General features: G+C 44.0%; 1 protein-coding gene across 1 annotated transcript in view; it reads left to right on the top strand.

Moving 5' to 3' along the window:
• The first annotated feature begins 468 nt into the window (after positions 1-468).
• Positions 469-24461, top strand: part of GPR158 (G protein-coupled receptor 158) — a 328332-nt gene continuing 304339 nt past the window's right edge. The window contains exons 1-2 of the mRNA XM_034760223.1: positions 469-1845; positions 24316-24421. Coding sequence (XP_034616114.1) covers positions 974-1845; positions 24316-24421 — 978 coding nt within the window. The 5' untranslated portion in view covers positions 469-973. The remainder of the gene's footprint in view (positions 1846-24315; positions 24422-24461) is intronic.

Genomic DNA, 24461 nt, shown 5'->3' with positions numbered 1-24461 from the left:
TCATCCCCACCCAGTTAAAATACATCATCCTTTATTCAACCTCTCCTGGGGGCCGACTCGAGAGCCGCCCTCCTGTTCCCCTTCCACAGCCCGGGCCGGACCCCCTCCCGTGGGCAGGGGGAGGAACAGGGGGCTGGAGACACCCTCGCCCCAACTTCCCGCCTTCTGCTGGGCCGGCCCCGCAGCTGCAGGCTGAGCCGCGGACCCCCCGCAGGGCGCCAGGTCCCGAGCCGCGCCGCCGCCTCCTTACCCAGCACTGGACAGCGCCTTCCTCCCGGCCCGCCAGTGGCTCTCGGGTGACTGACAGGCGACCCGGCCATACGGGGAGCGGGACAGCGGCGTGCACCTACGAGGGCTGGTTGGGAAGGGGCCAGCGGTAATGAGGGGTTGGCTCTGGCAGAGCAGCCTGGTGAACAGCCTCCCGCAGCCGGGAGAGGGCGGAGCGTGGCTCTCTCGGCTGGGAAACCCGAGCGCTCAGTTAGCCCGGCGCCCGCTCCATAGGAACGAGCCGGTCCGACAGGACCCAGCCCCGCGCCTCCCCGGCACCGTCCGCGCGCCCCTCGCCATGCCCGCAGGATGCGGAGCCCAGGCGCGTGTGTCCGGAGTGGGAGACGGGACCTGCCACCTGCTCGGCTGAGGGCGCGGCCGCCTCTGCGTGCAGCGCCTTAGAACACCTCGGTGGCAGCGGCGGGGGGATGAGGACGTAAGCAGGCTAACTATAGCCTCTCCCCGGAGCGAGGGACGGGCTGCAACCTGCTCGGAAGCCGGGCTGCGTAATTCCCAGCGCTGCCCACCGTGCAGAGGGCGCGCTCGCTGGGCATCGCCACAGGTGACTTGAATTTTTCCGCTGCAGCTGCCTTGCCAAGACACGCCACTGCCACTGATCGTTGTTTTGCACCTTGCTGGGGGTGGGTGGGGATAGCCGTGATAATAATAGTAAAGGGACCTAGCTGTGCCTGCGAGATCCGAGGACATGGCTCGGCGCCTGCTTCTCTCTCTCCTGCTCTTTGCCCAACTGGGGGTCGGGGCTGGATCCAGCCAAGGGCGGACGGTGCACCACAAAGAGAAAGCAATCACAGGGAAACAGCCTATTTACAACAACATCAAGAGCCCGGATCCTCCCCCGGCTCCCTGGAGCAGATCTACCGAGAGCACCATCTTGGCGCAGAGGCTCACCGAAGAGGTGCCCCAAAACGTGGCCTCCTTCCTCTACACGGGGGACTCCCAGGAACTGGGGCGCGCCAACTGCTCTCGGAGGTACGAACTGGCCAGCCTGGCTGGGAAGGCTCGCCTCACCGCTCACCCATCTTTGCACGGTGCCCTGGACACGCTCCTCCACGCTACCAACTTCTTGAGCATGATCCTCCAGAGCAATAAATCCCGGGAGCAGAACTTGCAGGAGGACATGGGGTGGTACCAAGCCTTGATAAGGAGTCTCCTGGAAGGGAACCCTAACATATCCAGAGCAGCTATTACTTTCAATGTAGAGCCCTTGTCCTCTGCTCCCCAGGTTTTCCTCCAGGCCAGCCGGCAGGAGACCCAGATCCTCCTGCAGGATTTGTCCTCCACAGCTCACCATTTAGCCAATGCCTCGATCGAAACCGAGTGGTTCCACAGCTTGAAGCGCAAGTGGAGGCCACATCTGCACAGGAAGGTTTTAACCCCGGGCCCTAAAACTTTGGAGAGCAGCTGGAAGAAGAAGTACAGCCACACGGCAGATAAGAACCACATCAAATGGTCCTCGCCCTACCTGGAGTGTGAGAATGGGAATTACAAACCTGGATGGCTAGTGACTCTGTCAGCAGCTTTTTATGGGCTGCAGCCAAACCTTCTCCCCGAATTCAGGTAGGAGGAGAACTCCTTTCTATAGTTACTAGTACTCAGAGTTGTGTTGGGAAGGTGCCACAAATTCCAGATGGGTTTGTTGTAGGGAAGGGGCACCCAGGAACTTGTCTCTCAACTAACTTGTTCATCCAATTCTAGAACAACTCCCCCACCCTCAATCAAACACACAGCAAAATCAAACTTCCTTTAGAGGCAGACCTTGCCTGAGCTCTTTATTGCCATGCTCTAGAGAGCTGTTGCCTGGTAAAAGCATCACTTTTTGTGACAATGTATAAAATACTGTTTTCTCTAATCACCTGAGTCTGGGGGAGTAATTTTCATGGTCAGAAAGCAGGGTGTGTGTCTGTGTGTAGAAGAAAGCAGGAGAAGTTGCCTGTTGTAGTTAGTTATTTCTAACTGCAGGAGGAATGCAGAGTTGGTAGTTAAATGTTCGCTGATGTGTCATTAGTTACTGTGGTGTATAATTAAAACCAGCACAATCCCAGACATAATTTTAACCAGCCAGAAAACATCATTTTTATTCTGCAAACTGCAATTTATAGTCTTTCAAACCCATCCACTCTGGGATGTGCTCAAAGGTGATAATAATGCACATGCAGATGAATAAACCTGTGTCACCTCTGTTCACAACACAATGCATATAGTTAGATCCTTAGATGGCTACAGGTAAAATATTAATATTTTTTTGTAAAGATAAACGTGTAATATAATGCTCCCTTATGCCTCTGCTATTTTACGTCATAAAAGCTGATACATGGGATGTTTAAATAGCTGTATACAAGTTATTCCCTGATAGCCAATGAGCTGTGAACAGTAGAGAAAAATGTACAAAGGCCCAAGTCTGAAGTCTTTATACTTTGATATCAGCAGGAGATTTGCCTGAGTAAAGACTGAAGGCTGGAGCCCATGGATGGGATCATAGGAACTTTTGTTGTGAGGAAAAGCACCAGATAATGCATACTGGAGTTCCTTTGAGTTCCCCACTGTGTCCTTCTTTTTTTTCCTGAAGTGGGTTTTAGCCTTTTTGTGGGTAAAATAGAGGTGCAAAGCTTCTTTTGTGTATTTGGTGCCCCTTTACTTTGGGAATCAGCTGTTGAACAGAGGTAGCCAAGAACAAAGAGGTACATTATATGCTTTACCGGCACTCAAGGTAGGGAGGCCAGACAGCAATGACAACAAGTGCAATTCAGCCAAACATTTTTGTGGATTACGGTTTTCTAGGCTTAGTATGAAATCCACTAGAGTCAAACCAAGGATGAATATGGCCAAATGTCTCTGAAAACTCCAGCCCAATAGAGAGTGACTCTTCTCCAGTGGAATGATGCTCTTGTACCCTGAACTCTTCTCACATGTTGTATTGATTGGATTAACAAGAGTTGAGCCCAGCTGCAAGCTCCTTGTTGCCGAACTTCTCAGAAGGGCAAAAATCAACTTGGCTGCTCTTTTATAATTTCTTCAGAGCTTGGCCCAGCACAGCACAAGATGAGTTCATATGCCAGAAAAGTGCTGGTGTTTCACTGACATCCGTTGTTTTTACACTCAGTGAATTTATAGGTACGGATAAATGGAGATGACTGTACATGCAGTGGTGCACAGCATGGAGCCTTCTCTTGTTGGGGCGGAGGGGGAACATATAATCCACAAAAGTTTATTCATCCCTAAACAAGTGCTATCTGGCTGTTGGCTGACCCCTTCAGCTCCATCCATCTAAGAACTAAGATCTTTACTTAGGGCTTAATCCTGCGCCGTAGAAGTCAATAGGAGGTTTGCCATTGACTTCAACAGGAGCAGAATCAGGCCCTGACGCAGCGGAGGGTCTAGAGCTTTAAAGTAACTCTGTTTCATGCCAGGATTCTATCCACATGATCCCTTAAAACTTCTCTTCATCCTACCAAAGAACACATCTGCTGGACTGGGTACAGCCCCAGCCTTGCCACAGACACATCTCTGTGATGTAGGCCCACACTGTGATAGCCCTCTCCACTCCAGGCAATATACCAGGTCCATTTTGGAGCAATACTTGCCACACAAATTGACCAATAGAGGTCATTATGGTAGCAATACAAAGCATTTCCTTTACCTCTGCAGCCTTCCCACCCTGCCACCTCATAAATGTGCTTTTTAGCATGTTGGCATAACAATGATTAACTAGATACAGAGTCCATTGCAACAATTTTATGCACCTCTGGGCAGCTATTATACACCTATGTTTTTGGAGTTCTATGTTCATCATCACTCTCTTTTTTTTTTTTCATTTGAAGATACTGAAAGGGGCCATGTTGTTAGCATGTTTAAAACAGATTCTATTGTGTTGAAAGGTTAATATTAAAGGTGATTAAACCATTATGTATGTTTTATTATTGTTAAAAAACAACTGAAATACAGGTTGTTAAATGTTTCTGGTAAATATTGTATGTGATTGGGGTGGGGAGAAGTATATACATTTGATTTACACTGTCAAGGTCAAATGTTTTATTTCCTGTTTTCAATTTGTGGAGTGATACATGAAAGATGAGCTTGTACTTTAAAATATACATACAAAGATATTCTACAAAATATTGGAAAAATACTAGGGCTGTCAATTAACTCACGCGATTAGCTAAAAAAAATTAATTGCTGTTTAAATTGCACTGTTAAACAATAGAATACCAATTGAAATTTATTAATTTTTTTTATATTTTTCTACTTTTTCATATATATTGATTTAAATTACAATATAGAATACAGCGTGTACAGTGCTTACTTTATATTATTATTTTTATTACAAATACGTACACTGTAAAAATGAATAACAAAAGAAATACTATTTTTCAATTCACCTCATACTGTAGTGCAGTCTCTTTATCGTGAAAGTGAAACTTACAAATGTAGACTTTTTTGTTACATAACTGCACTCAAAAAAAAAAAAAAGTAAAACTTTAGAGCCTGGAAGTCCAGTCAGTCCTACTTCTCGTTCAGGCAATCGCTAAGACAAACAGTTTATTTACATTTATGGGAGATAATGCCTATTCTCACTTTCAGATGACATTGGAAACAAGAAACAGGTAGCATTATGTCCTGCAAATGTAAACCAGTTTGTTTGTCTGAGCGATTGGCTGAACAAGAAGTAGGACTGAGTGGATTTGTTGGCTCTAAATTTACATTGTTTTATTTTTGAATGCAGTTATTTTTTGTACATAATTCTACATTTGTAAGTTCAACTTTCATGATACAGAGATTGCACTACAGTACTTGTATTAAATGAACTGAAAAATACTATTTCTTTTGTTTTTAACAGTGCAAATATATGTAATAAAAATAAATATAAAGTGAGCATTGTACACTTTGTATTCTGTGTTGTAATTGAAATCAAAATATTTGAAAATGTAGAAAACATCCAAAAGTATTTAAATAAATGGTATTCTATTATTGTTTAATAGCGTGATTAATCACAATTAATTTGTTTAATCGCTTGACAGCTCTAAAAATACATTATTCTAGTTTATAGAAAACAAAAGATTAGCCTTGTAGTTTTTTAAAAACATAAATTATTCTAATATTGCACAAGATTTTCTATAATTCTTAGGTGCAAAGTTAGGCAGTCCAAACCCCAATACTTTTTTAAGAGAAGAAGTCAATTAAAAATATGAAATCAGAAACGGAGTGAAAAATTCGACATAGTCATTACAACATTAGTATTAATCACCATAAGTTGCCTCCCAGAATAGGTTTTTATTTCCCCTTTCCATCTGTCATTGAGTGACACAACATGTTTTAAATTTCAAATTCCTATTTAAAGCCCATATGCTAACAAAACACGTATATGCTGGTTTCTTTCTTTTGAAGAAGTTACACTGATTCTCCCCAACAAAATGTGTCTGTGAACCATCTGTTAGGAATGCGTTAATGCTGCTTCCATTCGTTGTCTGGCATGAGAGCAGTAGCGGTAATTTAGTGCATGCCCACTCTAAACATCTTCTAACTTTTTATACACTTGCTTGCTTGCTTATCTCTGGAGTATGATACTGTATGCATGGTGTGACACAGTGAGACATTAATTTTCTTGATGGAAGAGTATTCTTTAGGCTTACAGAAGAGGAGTTTGCCTTTGCTTGTATTTATATGAATGCATTGCAGTGCAGCGGTTCTCAAACTGTGGTTTGTGACCCCAAGGTGGTTTGTGACTCCCTTTTAATGAGGTCAACAGGCCGGGTGTTAGATTTGCTGGGGTCCGGGCTGAAGCCAAAGTCCAAGCCCCACCGTCCAGGACTGAAGCCCTGGGCATTGGGGCTCAGGTTACAGCCCCCCAGCCCAGGGATGAAGCTCTTGAGCTTTGCTCACCCTCCCCAGGTGATGGGGCTTGGGCTTCGGTCCTCCTTTCTTGGGTCATGTAGTAATTTTTGTTGTCAGAAGGGGGTCACAGTGCAATGAACTTTGAGAAATGCTGTGAATAGTATATGGACACCTCATATTATTAAAAACACAGGGCTAAACTCTGCTCTTAGTTACACCCAAGTAGATCTGGAGTAATCCCATGAAAGTCTGCAGAAATGTTTCAGACCTACATTTGTGCAAAAGAGAGTAGAATTTGTTTCTCCTGGTTGAACATGAGTACTACCACAAATATAGAGTGGACAAATGACTACTATTTCTGTCCAATAGCTGTTGCTATTTGTTGCTAGACCCTTCTTCAATGGCATTCTGAAAATGTAACCATAAAGAGTTTAAAGAGTAACCTCTTACTCTGGGCCATGAAGGCCTCTGTACTCTGCACTGCCAGAGGATGTGACCTGCAAGGGTAGAACCCTCTACTGAAGACATCTTGTCATCTGTTCTAGACAGTTCTGCCCCAGGAACTGGAAACCAGTGGTGAAGCCCCAGAAAAAGAATTTAGAAGAAAATATGGTCCTATATCTTGTCTTGCAAAGGCTTGCAAAGTAGGCCAATATTAAAATGAAGCTGAGAAACTAAAGAGAACTCAAAATACGCATGATAATATCCCAGCTCTTTTAAGATAATCACTGCTTAAATAGTTCTAAAATAGCTTGGACCTCTTATTTCCTTAGAAACCTGTTATATTTTTAGCCTCTTCTGTTGGCTTGGAGATTTTTTTAGAAGGGACTGTTCATCACACAGTGGCAATGGCAGTGCTTTATTTTACCATTTGGGAAAACATACATTTGGTCGCAAGGATAGATTTTTCAAAGAGGCTAAATGCACCATATAGTGAAATTCTCCCACCACCATCCTGCCTCCTCCTTCTCTTTATAAAGCCTGAGTAATGAGGTTTTAGGGATGGCGTTCACCATCTAAAGCGTGGGCACAGAAAGGGCTAGAACTCAGTCCCTCTGCAGTTGCTACTCCTGCACAGAGTGGTGGAGCAATAGGATTTGTCATGAATCTTGTGGACCCCTCTCAGTGTAATTACCAGACCTCCATTATATACTTACCTGGAATCACCTTCTATGGTGCAGAAACCTCATGTTTAGCTGGCCCTGGTGCAACCCCACTGCAGAATTTAAATGGTGTGAAGAAACTTGCGTATGTGTTCCCCACTGTGGATGCATTTTACTTTCTAGAAGTGCATATTTGACCTCTGGAGAGGGAGTTGGATGTTAGTACATTGCTTCTACAACTGCAGATGATTAGTGGGCCAACGGGGAGGGTGGATAGCTCTGGTGGAAGTTAACCACACAGTTTGGTATTCAGTAGACTAGCCATTAATGGTTCCCTTTTCAGTTCTAAATAGTATCTTGAATACAGCCCTCATTTTCATTAATATCCTCTTGTAATGCACTAACATTGTGGGCAGTGATCATGACTATTACTCATCAGTATCTTACACTAGGCCTGAATATCGTAAGGCCACAGGCATTCCCTTTCCCGCTATTGTAACAAGTCCAGACTGCTTCCTTTTTGAGTCTGGTACAGTATCTGCGAGTTTTCTTTCTTTAATTTTTTTTGTTTTTGTTTGTTTTTTAAAGAAGAACTATTGGGAGAGTACATCTGAAAGATGATTCTTTTGGCAATTCAATGCCCATTATCAGCAGGTTGACCATTTATTTTGAATGATGCTACGTGCTGGAGCATTTACAGAAAATAAATGGACTACCAAATTCAGCTGACCAAGTACTGTTTTTTATTTTCTGATGCTTGTCTTTCTGGCTTTTAGATCCAGTTCCTCAAATGTATTTAGGTGCCTAATGTCCATTGATTTTTTTCTGCTGTATAGTCAAACCTGGTCATTCTTTCCATAAAGATAGTGGAATTCACTGAGCCATCATTCCAATTTCAGCAGGAATTGGACCTAACCCATATTAAGGCATGTAGAATGGTGTTTAGTTTGAAGTGCATTACTGAAAGCAAATAAATCCATGGAGGAAAATTCATATATATGAACAAACAACAATTTCCCAGGGAATATTTTACGTAGCTTCTTAGTTTGTTAAATATGTAACAGGAATCAAGTTTGTTATTAAAATTTATCAAAGATAGGTCAAAATAAATCCTGAATAAATGAAAGAAAATAATTTGGCCATTAATATTTCCCCTTTATAGGTGATTCAAGTCCTTACCTTAATTCCTTTCTCACATTTTAAGCTAGTTTTCTAATTCCCTAAACTCTACAATCCAGTCTGCAATATTTCAAATAGAGAAGGAAAGACATAGGATAAGGTTTATGGAGGATTACATGCTAAATGTACATGACTTCACATATTAGTTCTATAATCCTAAAAACATTGTAAAATGGTGAAATTGATACTTTCTTATCCTAAGATATTATGACCCATAATAAGTTGGGAGTGGAAGGGGGACAATAGATTTGACTTTGAAGATAATAAATGGATCATTTTAAGCATTTACTTCCTAAACATTTCAAAACGTTTGGCTTTATGGCCATGAAAGGACAGCAACTGGTGGGATCAGAGAAAGCCCATTACTATGATATGGATAATTTATTATCTGTTTAGCGTAGCACCCACAATGTTCTCCAGACATCTACGAATGGATGGTCCCTGCCCGAAGGAGCTCACAAGACTAAGGAGAGACAGATAGAGCGAGGTTAGGGAAGAGGAACAATAAATAAATAAATTAAAAACCAACAAATCTTCTTGAGTCACTGCTGGAATCTTGGACTGTTGGAATTCAGTCCGAAACACAGCAATAGTGTGGTTTTGTGTGAGGACTAAAATGTGGACAGGGTTGAAGTGCACGTTACATTTGTGAGGGTTATTTTGGGTTTGAACATTTGGAAGGAAGACTAGAAAGAACCTGCTCTTTGGGGCAAACTTCTATTATTTCTCCTCCCCTCCCCCATGACAGCACATCATCTGGGTAAATTGTCAGAGCTCTATTGACTTCAGTGGAGCATTGACAGTTTACACCAACTGAAGATCTGCCCCTTGATCTTTACCACTTTTTATTCCTTCAATCCACAGTCTCAATTTGTGGACACAGAAGTCCCCATGTGCAAGGCTGTCCCTGATGGCAGAATTCAGCCAAGTAGTAATTTAAGAAAGAGAGACTATTTTAAGAAGCTCTTTTGATTTAATTACAGGGAAATCCCCAGATATGCAGCAATGCATGCCATAGATCTGAAGGCTATGTTGTCAATGAGATTGAGGATTCTAATCTTCTTTCAGATATAACTACTCAACACTTGTAATACTGTTCCAAAGGCCCATGGGGATTTCCTTTGCAGGTGAATCCTAATTCATGTGCCCACATTGCTATCCCCTGTTCTCTGATCAGGTTTATTTTTAGTGAAAGTTGGTACTCCTATGAAAATGTATGTTGAAAAACAAAAATAGTGCTATTGCTAAGGTCTTAGAAAAATCTGTCTCAGTATTAATGAAAACTGAATTGTAGTGGGGGGAACAGATCAAAATCCTATTCTTTGCCACACATACAGTAAGTCCCTATTATCATCTGAAGCTCTAAGTGGCAATCATGTGTTTACATATAGACCAACATTTTTAAAAATGGCCGAGTGTTTTCCAAAGTGACTTAGGTTTCTATGTGATATAGGCACCTAAGTCACTTGGGCACACTTGTAAATTTTATACTAACATTTTTAGAAAGTGATTGGTAATTTTGGGAAACCAGCTAGAGACACCTTGAAGGGGCCTGATTTTCAGAAAGTTCTGAGGACTCAAGATCCTTTTAAGGTGTCTCAAGTTGGGCAACCAAAAATTGACACCCAAAATCACTAGTGACTCTTGAAAATCTTGTCCAAACTAATTAATTATGTGTATGTATCTGTCTAGCAGTGCAGGGATTTGCAGAGTAGTCAGGCTGCACCATCTGTGGGGAATTAATCAATTCTTCCGCAGCACATGGTAAGAAGGATGCACTGTAGGGAGTTGGGAGCCTGAGTCTGGTAGTAAGAGTCAGGAAGGGCCTCTAGGAAGAGTTCTGGAGCCAAGGAATGACATCCTCTCTACCACTTGACAGCCCGGCCTTAAAGCTTGTCTTTAGCTGGGAGAAGCACTGTGATGTTTGTGTTTGATCCTTTAAATTCTTTACATTGATTTCTCTGTTTTCTAATATAGCACATAACAGAAGTGTTTATACTCTACTTAGTTATGCAGAATCCTTTCATGCCCAGAATGGTTAGCTTAGGAGGTCAGTCTAGCATCTTTCAAAAGAAATATATATTTCACAGTTGAAGCCTTTACAAAGCATGAATATAACCTAGAGAGCTTTTCCAAATTCCCCTTTAAAGGTTGTGTCCTCTTTATATGTTCACATCTAGCTCTAACTTGCTGGAAGTCTTGCTAATTCTTTGTCTCTCCTCATATCTTCTTGACTAAGAGGCTTGTGTAGCTTATATGGGTAGACTATAAGCAGAACTGATTACAAGGATCTTTTATTGATATGTTTGACATCTCTTCATTTTTATTTGTCCTCTGCTCATGTGCATTTAATTTTATATAGGTAAGCACTAGACAAACTGCATTCCTGTTCAACTGAGACTTGACCTCTTTGACAAAAAGACTCCTAAAATCTAGGAGATAGAAGGACCATGTTTGTCACTGTTTAAATGTTTGGCAAACCATTCTGTGCGCTTCTGCTTGTAAGCAGCACTATGAAAAGGAAATATACTCTTTCTATTTTACAGAGTGACACTGGTGTCAAAAATTCTCCTGCAGACGCAAAAGTTTGTAACTCATTGTTACAATGAAGTATAACTACTGAAAATATCAAGATAACCACTAAGCTGGGAAAACAAGCTTAAATCAATTACTGGCACTGATTTTGAAGCAGACAGAATGTCAACAAACAGTGGTGCTGGAAATTAAGGCAGACATGAAAGCTTCTTAAATCAAACCTTCTGACCTGACGGAAAATCCTTGATGACATCATTCTTCAACAATTCTCCATTATACATCATTCAAACTAATAATTTCTTGTCTGTGGAAATCCAAAATGTTAAATATGACCCTCTAATCTTGAAGCAGTATTTTGTGTCAGCTTTGTAAAACAAGGGTAGAAAACAGAATATTTATAGTAATAAGGAGATTAGCTTTCAATACACAAAATACACTTAGTTGCCAGATGGTCTACAATTACCATTAATATTATTATTAACTTATCACTGTGGTTGTGACTTGGGTTCAGCTAAGCTGTTCTGTCAGCCTGGGTGAATATCAGACTGATACTATGTGCCGACAAGCCAAGTTTTACTATCATGCTATTGACATTTGTGTCTTGATCACTTGGACCAAGATAGCAAAGCTAAAATTATTCCCAGCTAGTTCTGTAAATATAACATTTGGAAGTAGTTGATCCCTATATGTACTAGTAGGCTGTCTTTTTCCATATGTTCCCTTTTCGGCATACTGAATCAAAAATAACTAAAAATGTGGGTAGCTAACCAGCCTGTGTTAGCTACTGTATTAATACCAGTAAAAGATTTCAGAAATATATAATCATCCTACATAGCTGTATATGCTTTACACGTACATATGATGGTGTGGTATGTCTGGGATGGATGCAAAAGGGAGGTCACCACAAATGAATGCCAATAAACCTTTTACTACACTGTACTATGGTGATATATTCTGTAAATATCTCACACAAATCTATCTTAAAATTATTTTACATCTCTCAAGTAGATTAAAAAGCTCTGTTAGCCCCGTTCCAGTCCCTATTACTGGCTTACCAGAACTGTGGAATTAAAATAAGACAGAGATACAGAGATGGGAAACACATGCTGGAGAGGCCTAGTAAAAAAAAATAGTTAAGATGCACAGTGTAAAAGTGATGGCCTTACTACTTAGGACACTGCCTAATCCCCATGAGTAGCTCTGGCTAAGAGAAGTGGTCTCATAACTTTTAGCATAGCAGTTGGGGTACTCACCTGGGATGTGGCAGGCCCAAGTTCAATTCCCGTCTCTGCCTGATATGGAGAAGGGATTTGAATGTGAGTCTCCCATCCCTCTTCCCAGCTAATTGCTGTAGCCATGGGGGTATGGGATAGTCTAGCAGAGGTCTTTCTCAGTCTCTCCCATTGAAGCTACTCCACTTTGTATAAATCTTTAAATAGTGATTGCAGCAGTCTGCCACATCCCAGGGGAGTGCCCCAACAAGCAGGCTATAGTCATTCCCACAAAGTTTCCCTGGGCCAGTGACTATTCCTTGTAATCATGAATGGCTCTGAATTGCCACTATGAATGACAACCAATAGTCATTTGGGGGCTGGGCATGATGGGATGGAGAGCGAGAGAGATGGATGGGGGAGAGAGAGAAGCTACATTTACACTGTAATCTCTCCTCCTCCCGCAACATCAAGTCTCAGAGCCAAGGCCAAGTGACTGGGGCCCATGCTATAGGGCTAAAAGTAGCAGCGTAGATGTTCTTGCTCAGGCTAAAGCCTTTGCTCTGAAACCCGGTGAGTTGGGTGGGTCTCAGAGCCTGGGCTCCAGCTTGAGTGGCAACATCCATACTGCTGTTTTTAGTCCTGTAGCACAAGCCCCAAGAGCCTGAGTCAGTTGACCAGGACACTGTGACTTGCTGCTGGATTTTTTTTTCAATGTCTCTGTACCTAGAGAGAGACTCTCTAGCCTGATGGTTAGGGTACTCATCCAAGATATGGCAGACCCAAGCGCAGATCCCTGCTTCAGTTATTAATTCAATTCATTATACGATGTGGAACAGCTTCAACAGGACGGACTAAGACAGGCATACATCAGAATAGCCTGGTGGCTAGACACTTTCTTGGAATGTAGGAGACACAAATTCAAATACTTCCTCCACATTAGGGAGAGCCTAGGCAGGAATTGAAACCAGGTCTCCCACATCCTTGGTGAGTGCCCTAGTGACTGGGCTAAAAGTTACACCTCTACCCCGATATAACGCTGTCCTCAGGAGCTAAAAAATCTTACCACGTTATAGGTGAAACCGCGTTATATCGAACTGCTTTGATCTGCCGGAGTGCGCAGCCTCCCACCCCCGGAGCGCTGCTTTACCACGTTATATCCGAATTCGTGTTATATTGGGTTGTGTTAAATCGGGGTAGAGGTGTATAAGGAAGGCACCTGCTCCTGTACGCATTTTGTGAATCTTGTCCTCTGCTTTTGTTAAAATACCTGAAGTTGAAATCACAATCTTCAAGTTGGGTGAAATGAAATATTTAATTTGACAAACTTTTGTTTCTGACTTTTTGATTCACTGAACATGTTGAAAACTTCCATTTGTCAGTTTGACAACTACATTTTTTGGCTGTGGGGAGGGTTTTTTTTGGAATTGCTAGTAAACTGAAAAATCCATTATTTGCCCAGCTTTACTCATGAGAAATCTCTTTCCCAGGGCCGGCTCCAGGGTTTTTGCCGCCCCAAGCAGCCACCCCCCTCCATCCCCCGCAAAACAAAAAACAAACGAACAAAAAAGCCATGATCGCGATCTGCGGCACTTCGGCAGGAGGTCCTTCGCTCCGAGATGGAGTGAGGGACCCACTGCTGAATTGCCGCCGAAGAGCTGGACGTGCCACCCCTCTCTGGTGTGGCCGTCCGAAGCACCTGCTTGGTAAGCTGGTGCCTGGAGCCGGCCCTGCTCTTTCCTAGTTTTATTGTTGGGCTGCACTGTGTGTAGAAGAGAGGAAGGTTTCTGACTGCTTCTAGGAAGAACCATTACCAGTTTTGTTTTCCTCCTCCCTGATAGGAACTTCTCTTCCTCTACCCTGTCCTTCTGACACAACCCACCTCCCCTTTCTGCTGATTACCAACCTCACCAATACACCAGGGATGGGGAGAGGGGAAAGAGACTGGTCACATTAGGACTTCAAGCAGGAAGTGAGGAAGAATCTGAATGGTGACAGGAATGTGGGTTAGAACTGATAAATGTTTTGTCCACTCTTTTAAAATAAAAAAATGAAGCTTTGCCAAAATCAAAATGTTGTGAAAAGTTTTTTTTTAAAGTTTTAATTTTTTCAATTAAAAAAGTTGAAAACAAATTTGTCTTGTTTCAAATTGAAATGTTTAGGTTTGAAAACCCAAAATAAAATGAAAAAATAACTTCAATTTGAAACAATCTTATTTTGAATTTTTCTTTTGTTGAGGAAATGAAAACTTTCCATGAAAATGTTTGAACAAAATCATTTCACTTGAAACTTCTCACAGAATAAAGTTGGACTTTTCAACTATCTTGCATGTAGAAAAGGCTGAAAACCAACATACTTTTCTCTAAGCGGAAACCACTTAGGATGATGTACTACTCTAGTGCACTAAGGGGTAGAGTACCTTAGTTACAAATTCCTCAGTCTAAAACAAGTCCAATCACATTCAAATGCTTGTTCTGCATTTACAGTCCCTAATTGCTCTGAGTCCTGTGTACTCATAAGTAACCACCTCTAGCTACACTTTTGTTTTCCGGGTCTCTTTTTCATCCCCTTATAGATCTTAATCATGATAGGAATTGTACAACAGTTTGCTCACCACACAGCACAGCCTACTGTTGCAGACAAAGGCTTTGCAGTTTTACCCCCACTCTTAGGCCTTGTCTACACTACGAGAGTAGTTCGATTTTACTTAAATCGAATATTTGGAATCGATATTGCAAAGTCGAACGTGTGTGTCCACACTAAGGACAGTAATTCGACTTTGTGAGTCCACACTAACGGGGAAAGCGTCGACATTGGAAGCGGTGCACTGAGGGCAGCTATCCCACAGTTCCCGGAGTCCCCGCCGCCCATTGGAATTCTGGGTGGAGCCGCAAATGCCTTCTGGGTAAAAAAAAAAGGGGCCAGGGTGCTTTTGGGTAACTGTCGTCATCCGTCCATCACTCCCGCCCTCCCTCCCTCCCTGAAAGCGCCGGCGGGAAATCATTTCGCGCACTTTTCAAGTCATTGACAGCGCGGACGCCACAGCACTGTGAGCATGGAGCCCGCTGCAACCATCGCTGCAGTTGTGGCCGCTCTCAACGCCTCGCAGCTTATCATACAGGTTGCCCTGAGGCAGATGCAGAAAAGTCAGGCGAGGAGGCTACGTCAACGCGGTGATGGCCTGAAGTCTGAGAGTAGCACAGACCTCTCAGAAAGCAGGGGACCCAGCGCCGAGGACATCACGGTGGCAATGGGTCATGTTGATGCTGTGAAACGGCGATTCTGGGCACGGGAAACAAGCACTGAGTGGTGGGACCGCATAGTGCTGCAGGTCTGGGATGAATCACAGTGGCTGCGAAACTTCCGCATGCGGAAGGGAACTTTCCTTGAACTTTGTGAGTTGCTGTCCCCTGCCCTGAAGCGCAATGACACCCGGATGCGACCAGCCCTGACTGTCCAGAAGCGAGTGGCCATAGCCCTCTGGAAGCTTGCAACGCCTGACAGCTACCGGTCAGTCGCGAGCCAGTTTGGGGTGGGCAAATCTACCGTGGGGGTTGTTGTGATGCAAGTAGCCAAGGCAATCGTTGATGTACTGCTGCCAAAGGTAGTGACCCTGGGAAACTTGGAGGCGATCATAGATGGCTTCGCAGCGATGGGATTCCCAAACTGCGGTGGGGCCATAGATGGAACTCACATCCCTATCCTGGCACCGGACCACCAGGCCAGCCAGTACATTAACAGAAAGGGCTACTTTTCCATGGTGCTGCAAGCACTGGTGGACCACAGGGGACGTTTTACCAACATCAATGTCGGATGGCCGGGCAAGGTTCATGACGCTCGTGTTTTCAGGAACTCTGGTCTGTTTAGACGGCTGCAGCAAGGTATTTACTTCCCGGACCACAAAATAACTGTTGGGGATGTGGAGATGCCTATAGTCATCCTCGGGGACCCAGCCTACCCGCTAATGCCCTGGCTCATGAAGCCCTATACAGGTGCCCTGGACACTGAAAAAGAACTCTTCAACTACCGGCTGAGCAAGTGCAGAATGGTGGTGGAGTGTGCTTTTGGACGTCTCAAGGGGAGATGGAGAAGCTTGCTGACTCGCTGTGATCTCAGCGAAACCAATATCCCCATTGTTATAGCAGCTTGCTGTGTGCTCCACAATCTCTGTGAGAGCAAGGGGGAGACCTTTATGGCGGGGTGGGAGGTTGAGGAAATTAGCCTGGCTGCTGATTACTCACAGCCAGACAGCCGGGCGATTAGAAGAGACCAGCGGGAAGCGCTGTGCATCCGGGAGGCTTTGAAAGCAAAGTTCCTGAGTGAGCAGGGTAACCTGTGACTTTCTAATTTTGTGTACAGAGAAGCCTTCACCCCACTTCCAACACACGTTTCAAAATAAAAATAGTTCTACTTTGTTAAAGCACACCGTTTTCTTTAATACTGTTTTCGCGGGAATTTTTTAAAACTGGGACGCAGACTGTGGTGCGGAGCGGGTGTAGTGTAGTCGCGCGAATGCAGCTTCTAAACTCAAGGACTGACAGGCTCCGCTGCGGTGGGATGGTTCTTTCAACGGAGCCTGTCACCCCTCCTGATACGGACTGTGTGTATGGGGGGTCTATGTGAGTTTGTGGCAGGGGTGGGACGGTTACAGATCCCCTGCTGTGTGGCTCTGTGATCCTGCCTAAGGACCGCCGCTTAAGATCTCTAACTGCCCTCCCCTGACACAAAGTCACAGAGCAACCCACCCCCCACCACATAACATGAAAAGAACCTCCCAGACTAACCAGGGTAAGTAGTCACTGCATCACTGCACTATGTATGTGCCCTGCTGCTGTGCCTGCCCCCGACTATGTACCCTGCCAAAGGTGACTGTCCTGTCCAATTACCAACCCCCTTTCCCCCCCCTCCTCCAAAAGAACATGATGGAAACAGTAGTTAACAGAAACATATTTTTTATTATCAACTACACATGGGACTGGGAAGTGAAACTTGGACGGGGGCTTGTGTCAGGCGGGAAGGAAAGAACTTGTCAAACTTTGGGGAATGAGAGCCTTCTGCTGCTCGAGCTCTCTGCAGGGGTGGAGTGAGAGTTAGCAGGGACTCTGCCGCCTCTCCTTCTGTGCACTTTGGGTGAAGGGAGTATGGGACTTGGTGGCGGGGGAGGGCGGTTAGAGATGGACTGCAGCGGGGCTCTGTCCTCCTGCCTCCGTTCCTGCAGAACATCCACAAGGCGCCGGAGCGTGTCCGTTTGCTCCCTCAGTAGTCCAAGCAGGGTTTGAGTCGCCTGCTGGTCTTCCTGACGCCACCTCTCCTCCCGATCCATGTTGGCTTGGTGCATTTGGGACAAGTTCTCCCGCCACTGGGTCTGCTGTGCTGCCTGGGCTCGGGAGCAGGCTATAAGCTCTGAGAACATGTCCTCCCGTGTCCTCTTCTTCTTATGCCTAATCCTCCCTAGCCTCTGGGAGTGTGATGACAGGCTAGGTTGTGAGACAGTCGCAGATGGGGCTGTGGGAATGGGAAAAAGGGAGTGAATTCCTCAGAAAGATAAATGTAGTTGTGAACAAAGAACATAGTCTTTCTCTGTGAACAGGACCATGCACAGCACCTATCACATGCGCACTCAGCACAAGGTCGAATTCTCGGCCTTCGCATTCAGTGTCTGGGGTTTTGCTGAGCACTTTTGAGAACCCTGTCAGGACAACGGAATTGCTCTTGCACGCAGACATGGTAAGCCGTAGATTCGTGGCAGCTTAAAACTTTAATATTAGCAATGGCCTCATTTCACATTGAAATCAATGTCGGTCCCTGCTGCCAGCAATCCGGCAAGCAGGAAGTCTGCTCCTGTCCCACACCCTCGCGGCTGTCCCCGGGAACGATCCCTTTCGGCTGACCCTCTCCCGCCTCCACCGCGTGGCTGCAAACCAGCGGTTACAGTTCTGTAAAGGAACGGTAAAGCAGTCCCAACACTAACATTCCCCTACCTCATTCAAAGCAGGTCATCATGAGCGACATCACCCTCATGAGGATCTCTGAGAGCGACAGACAGAGAATGCTCCGGGAAAGCCTTCAAAGACCAGGGCCGTATGCCGCCATGCTGTGCCAAGCAATGATTCCGGAGTACTTGCTAGTCTCGTGGCGCGGCAACGTGTCCTACTACGGAGGACCCAATAAGGCCGCTCTCCCCAAGAACCTAATGCAGCGGATTTCAAATTACCTGCAGGAGAGCTTCCTTGAGATGTCCCAGGAGGATTTCTGCTCCATCCCCGGACATATAGACCGCATCTTACTGTAGCTGCAGTAGCAGGGACTAAACAGTAGAGCGGCTTGGGCAGGACAATCATGCAAAACCGGACATTGCTAGATTTTTTTCAAATAGTTGCACTGCCCATGACTGAACCGTTAAGTTAATCAAACTAATCATGAGAAACCCATTTTTTAAATTGTTAATAATCATGTTCTGTTACAAATAAATGTTTAGATGTTTACAACACTTACTGGATGATCCTTCACCAGATTCTGTGTCCGGGGTAACGGCTGGGGAGGGTTGGTAGGGGATCTCTGTAAGGGTGATGAAGAGATCCTGGCTGTCGGGGAAATCAGCGTTGTGAGCGCTGTCGACTGCCTCGTCCTCCTCATCTCCTTCCTCATCTTCCCCGTCCGCTAACATGTCCGAGGATCCGGCCGTGGACACTATCCCATCCTCAGAGTCCACAGTCAGTGGTGGGGTAGTGGTGGCGGCCGCACCGAGGATGGAATGCAGTGCCTCGTAGAAACGGGATGTCTGGGGATGGGATCCGGAGCGTCCGTTTGCCTCTTTGGTCTTCTGGTAGCCTTGCCTCAGCTCCTTGATTTTCACGCGGCACTGCGTTACATCCCGGCTGTATCCTCTCTCTGCCATGTCTTTAGAGATCTTCTCATAGATCTTTGCATTCCGTCTTTTGGATCGCAGCTCGGAAAGCACGGACTCATCGCCCCACACAGCGATGAGATCCAAGACTTCCCGATCAGTCCATGCTGGGGCCCTCTTTCTATTCTGAGATTGCACTGCCATCAGTGCTGGAGAGCTCTGCATCGTTGCCAGTGCTGCTGAGCTCGCCACGATGTCCAGACAGGAAATGAGATTCAAACTGGCCAGACAGGAAAAGGAATTCAAATTCAAATTTTCCCGGGGCTTTTCCTGTGTGGCAGTTCAGAACATCCGAGCTCTTACTGCTGTCCAGAGCGTCAACAGAGTGGTGCACTGTGGGATAGCTCCTGGAGCTATTAGCGTCGATTTCCATCCACACCTAGCCTAATTCGACATGGCCATGTCGAATTTAGCGCTACTCCCCTCGTCGGGGAGGAGTACAGAAGTCGAATTAAAGAGACCTCTATGTCGAACTAAATACCTTCGCGGTGTGGACGGGTGCAGGGTTAATTCGATGTAACGGCGCTAACTTCGACATAAACGCCTAGTGTAGACCAGGCCTTAGAGTGGTTAGGAAATTCTTAAATCATCTTATTTTCTCTCTTATGCACCCAACCTTTTTTAGAAAAAAAAAAGTGTTGGGAATAACCCTCCCTTCTACCAATTAAAAACAAAATCTACACAAGGGATAAGTTCTCTTCCTTAACAGGAAGTAAAGTCCTCCTTCCCTAAGGCTTCTATAAACTCTCCTAGGTGAGGTTGCTGCAGCTCTAATAAGGATGACTCATCACAGATCTTTCAGCAGGTGAATCAGTTTCTTCACAGCAGGTAGAAGAAAATATTTAGCTAATGTTTGTGAGAAATTTCCAACAGTTGCAAAAGCCTCTGCTTTATCATGAGCAAGTGAGTTTGGCTGCAATCCTGCAAGTTCCTTTGCAGGACTGGACTCTCCTGTGTTTATGCAGTACCCCATTGGAATGAACACTTCGCAGGACTGACTACCCCGCAAACCCCATTTGTTGGCATGTATGTGTTTTTAAGGACCCAAAAGTGGTCCAGAAAAATGGTGCAAATCTGCATGATGTACCTGATTGGTGAAATTTGTGTTGGGCAGAGTTAGGAGCTAACTGAATGCTGTGAGCAATCACATGCACCTAGACAGTTTGTTATTGTTTGCATGTGGTCAGGGGCTTGGAAGCACTGTGAAGTCTAAGGTTGAGGATTAAACTCTACTCAGGAATCTTGATCCACCCACACCTACATCACATATAAAATACTAAACTAGTAAACCAGATTTTCTTATTCTTGGCCAAACTCACCCTTTTGATACCTGAAATATGGAAGATCTTTTGATTTGGATTGAAGCAGGCTGTGGAGGGCTGAGCAATCCCCAACCCCCCATTTAAGCAAATACAACAAGCACTTCTGAATGTATTCTATAGGATAGATGTAGATTTGCACAAAGATATGAACTAAATGTATTTATCTAAATATGAACGATGAATTCATAATGATGAATGAATGAATTTAAAAATGTCTGCCTAATACTATATAATTTATGGATGAACATAATAAGTACTTTAAGATGTTTTACATGAAGAGGGTAAAAATGAGTCTGAGACGTGGTGACTTATTTTGAATCTCAGATAAAATCTCCTTGATTGATGAATTAGACTCTAAGTCAGTGTAACTATTGACTTTGGAGTTTCACTTGCTTACACCAGGTCTGAATTTGGCCATACATGGCCCAAAGGATTAAATGAATCTATTGCTCTGTTCCTGTTTTATGATGATCAGTCTTACTTGTATAGACTGTGCTCTTATCAAAAAAGGCTGCATGTTCTAGTGGATTAAGTCAGGAGTTCCTGAGTTATATCCTGGCTATGCCTCTGACTCCTTGCATGGACTTGAGGAAGTCATTTAGTGCATTTGTGACCCTGTATCTCCATCTGTAAAATGGGGATAGTAATATTTCCTACCATACTAGACTCTCGTGAAAATTAATTAGTTTGTACATCACTGAAAAGATTAAGGTGTTATAGACATATCTTTAATTGTTTTAATTGTTTGTGTGGAATATTGTTGGCATAATAAACATGTCACATTCTTTAAAAAACTGATGTTAGGCAATTGGATTCCTAACCTGAAATTAGCAGGTTAAATTTAGAGACCCCACAGCTGATATCATGCACTTCACCGGGGGTACAGATCCAAGAAGGCCATGAGTACTGGCTGAAAGTGCTGGGCCGGCAATCCGTAGCTTGTAAGGCGATCCCTGTATTTGGTAGTGGAAATTAAGACTTTGCAGAGGTATTTTTTTTTTATAAAGTAATTGGCTGCAAAATGAGGCTGTGCTTTTTAGCATAGTTCGGCTTGTTTGAAACTTTAATGAGCTTGAGGATTCAACATCGAAGTTTGCTAACTTTATGCTCTGCAAGTTATTCTAATTACTATGACATTTTAGTGTGGCATTGTCCCACAATTATTATATAATATCCCTTACAAAAACACTGCAATAAAACCTTTATAATTAAACACACAATACTAGTCAAATACTAGTAACAGGTATATAATCTCTGAAGATGAATATAAATCTCCTCAGAACTAATTCATTCCACTGACTATTCTAAGAGAAAGGAAGGAAACTCTCTTCTTTTCTCTTTTTTAAAGCTAGGTAGCTGCACTTTGAACATTTTTTGCTTTTCATACTGTCCCTTTTGAGGTGTTTATAAGGCAGTGTGATTAACTGGAAATTGGATCAGTCTGTTTTCAGTGGAAGGAATCTTCTAATACTGTGGGAGAAACTTTTGATGATGAAAGCTTTTAAGTTCCTGGCACATGAGTATGATTCTTGAGAGAGTGCTTGCTCGTTTATTTGGTGTATATACTGGAAGCATCCTTCTGAATTTCCTAGACACCAAGGACTTGATTCTCTGTTGTCCTTCACTTCGTGAAATCATTTACATCAGGGTAAAGAGGGTGTAAAATGCTATTGAGTCAGAATGTTGGCATTGTACCCTTGCTTTATACTCGTGTAAATGAATATACAAAACACAGGGCAACAGAGAATCAGGCCCCAAAGATGCTCCAGAATGTGTAGCAAAGGACTATGTGTTGTGGTCACCGAGCTACTATGCAGCAGGACTATGTTGTACGGGTGCTTTAGAACCAGAAACAGATGGTTAAGGGGGCTGTGGGGGAGGGGAGAAGGGCTCTGCTACACATCTGGTGGCTAGGAAGTTCATACTCAGGTATGCAGATGGGATGTTGGATTTAGAAACAGTATCTTTGACTGGGAGGCTGGCTTCTATCAATCTAAGGAATTTATAAGGCCTATATTACTGTTGTTTCTGGGCACCTCACAATCTTTTTAATGTATTTATCCTCACAGCACCCCGGTGAGGTAAAGGATATAAGTGAGGCACTGAGAGGTTAAATGACTTGTCTGAGACCTGCTGTGTGGTCTGGGATACTCAAAGCCAGGACTCCTGGGTTCCTTGCTAACACCTTAACAACTGGACCATGATCCCCTTCAGGGGCTTGAGGTCAGGTTCACGGGTCCATTGCACAGGTTTCTTTTGGGGACTGGGTAGAGGAGTCCTTGCCTCATTGGTGGAGGTTTGTCTGTTCCCTAGTGGGATCCCATGCCTCTGAAGAGAATGGTAAGAAGAGACTCAAGGTCAGAGGACTTGTACAAAATCACACAAATTGTGTTTTCCACATGTGGGAGAAATCAGAAACGCCCACTTGGGGATCCCATTATTTGTGAGCTGCCCTCTCCCCAAAGACCAAGGCAGGGGATGAACTAAGACAAAAAGTCACTTCAGAGGGAAAATGACTTTGAAATTTCAAACTTTTTGTCAAACATATTTCCTTTTTTGGCTAGCTCTGGTTATCGGTATGTGTTGTCTGAGCTGGAGGGAGAGCAGGCAGGTGAAGGTCAGTCAGCAGATGCATCAAAGAAACATGCTGAGGGTAGTGTGATGGGGCTGCGGACAGATGTGAAGATGTAAGCCGGGAGTGATGGGAGGTAGCTTTGGCAAAGTGACTGCTCAGTCAATCAGTGAAACACAGAACAGAAATCACATGATTCAAAATGGGAAATTGAAATGGTAACTAAATGAGGCAAGTAATTAAAATGAAAAATCAGGCGTGGGGCTAATATAGGGTGACCAGATGTCCCAATTTTATAGGGACAGTCCTGATATTTGGGGCTTTTTCTTATATAGACTCCTATTACCAGGGCTGGCTCCAGGGTTTTTGCCGCCCAAGCGGCGCAAAAAAAAAAAAAAAAGCTGCGATCGTGATCTGCGGCGGCAATTCGGCGGGAGGTCCTTGGCTCCGAGCGGGAGTGAGGGACCGTCCTCTGAATTGCCGCCGAATAGTTGGACGTGCCGCCCCTCTCCGGAATGGCCGCCCCAAGCACCTGCTTGGCAAGCTGGTGCCTGGAGCCGGCCCTGCCTATTATCCCCCACCCCGTCCCGATTTTTCACACTTTCTATCTGGTCTCCCTAGGCTAAGGTGCTGTGTGTATTGGATAATACAAAGAGTTTGCAATGGAGTAAAGGAATGCTTTCCAAAGGACATGCTTTATTTTTTCTCTTAGGATTTATTGAGCTACTTGGAAATCAATGGGAGCTTTCTCCATGGACTTCAACAGGAGCAGGATTTAGTAAATAGCTCCCTCTAGAGTAGACAATAGGACATGTGTGTCATTTGGAAGAGGGTTAGTCTTTTAGAATGATGTGCCTGGCAGTTTCTGGCAGTTTGTGTAATGCTTATTGAATTACCTGGAAACTAAAGCTATCCCCTCCAGAGAGCATCCCATATATGCTAGTCTCAGATATATTCTGGTCTGAAAATCAGAACTGAAGGCCAGAAGTGCAGGCAATTGCTAGGCACTAAAACTTGAACGACTGAGACTCATCAAATTACCTGAGTATATAACTTATTCTTACCTACCATTTTACTTTTGCTGATTGCTTTCGATCTAAGATCATGATCTTCTGAGTTCTGGTCTCATGGTGATTCATGTCAGGAAGCAATAACATCACAGAGGATCTCTCTGTAGCCATTACCTCAGCAACTGATCTTCTGTTTTCAGATCTCTTACAAAATTCTGTATTTAGATTAAACATTTTGTGCCAAATACAATAAAGATATAATTGTGCTTTCTGATCTGTACATGCAGACAATTCACAGATATAAAAGTTGAACCAGTTGCTCCAAAGTCCCTGTATTAATTGCGGCTTTCTTGTTTCAGAGGTGTTGTCAAAGTTGACATAAATCTGCAGAAGGTGGACATTGACCAATGTTCTAGTGAGGGATGGTTTTCAGGAACTCACAAATGCCATCTCAACAATTCTGAGGTAAGAGCATTAGAGAATTGAACTCAACTGTAATAGTAAA

Source organism: Trachemys scripta, chromosome 2, assembly GCF_013100865.1.
Source record: "Trachemys scripta elegans isolate TJP31775 chromosome 2, CAS_Tse_1.0, whole genome shotgun sequence".
In the NCBI taxonomy this organism is placed as follows: Eukaryota; Metazoa; Chordata; order Testudines; family Emydidae; genus Trachemys; species Trachemys scripta.
This window is presented reverse-complemented; position numbering and strand designations above follow the sequence as displayed.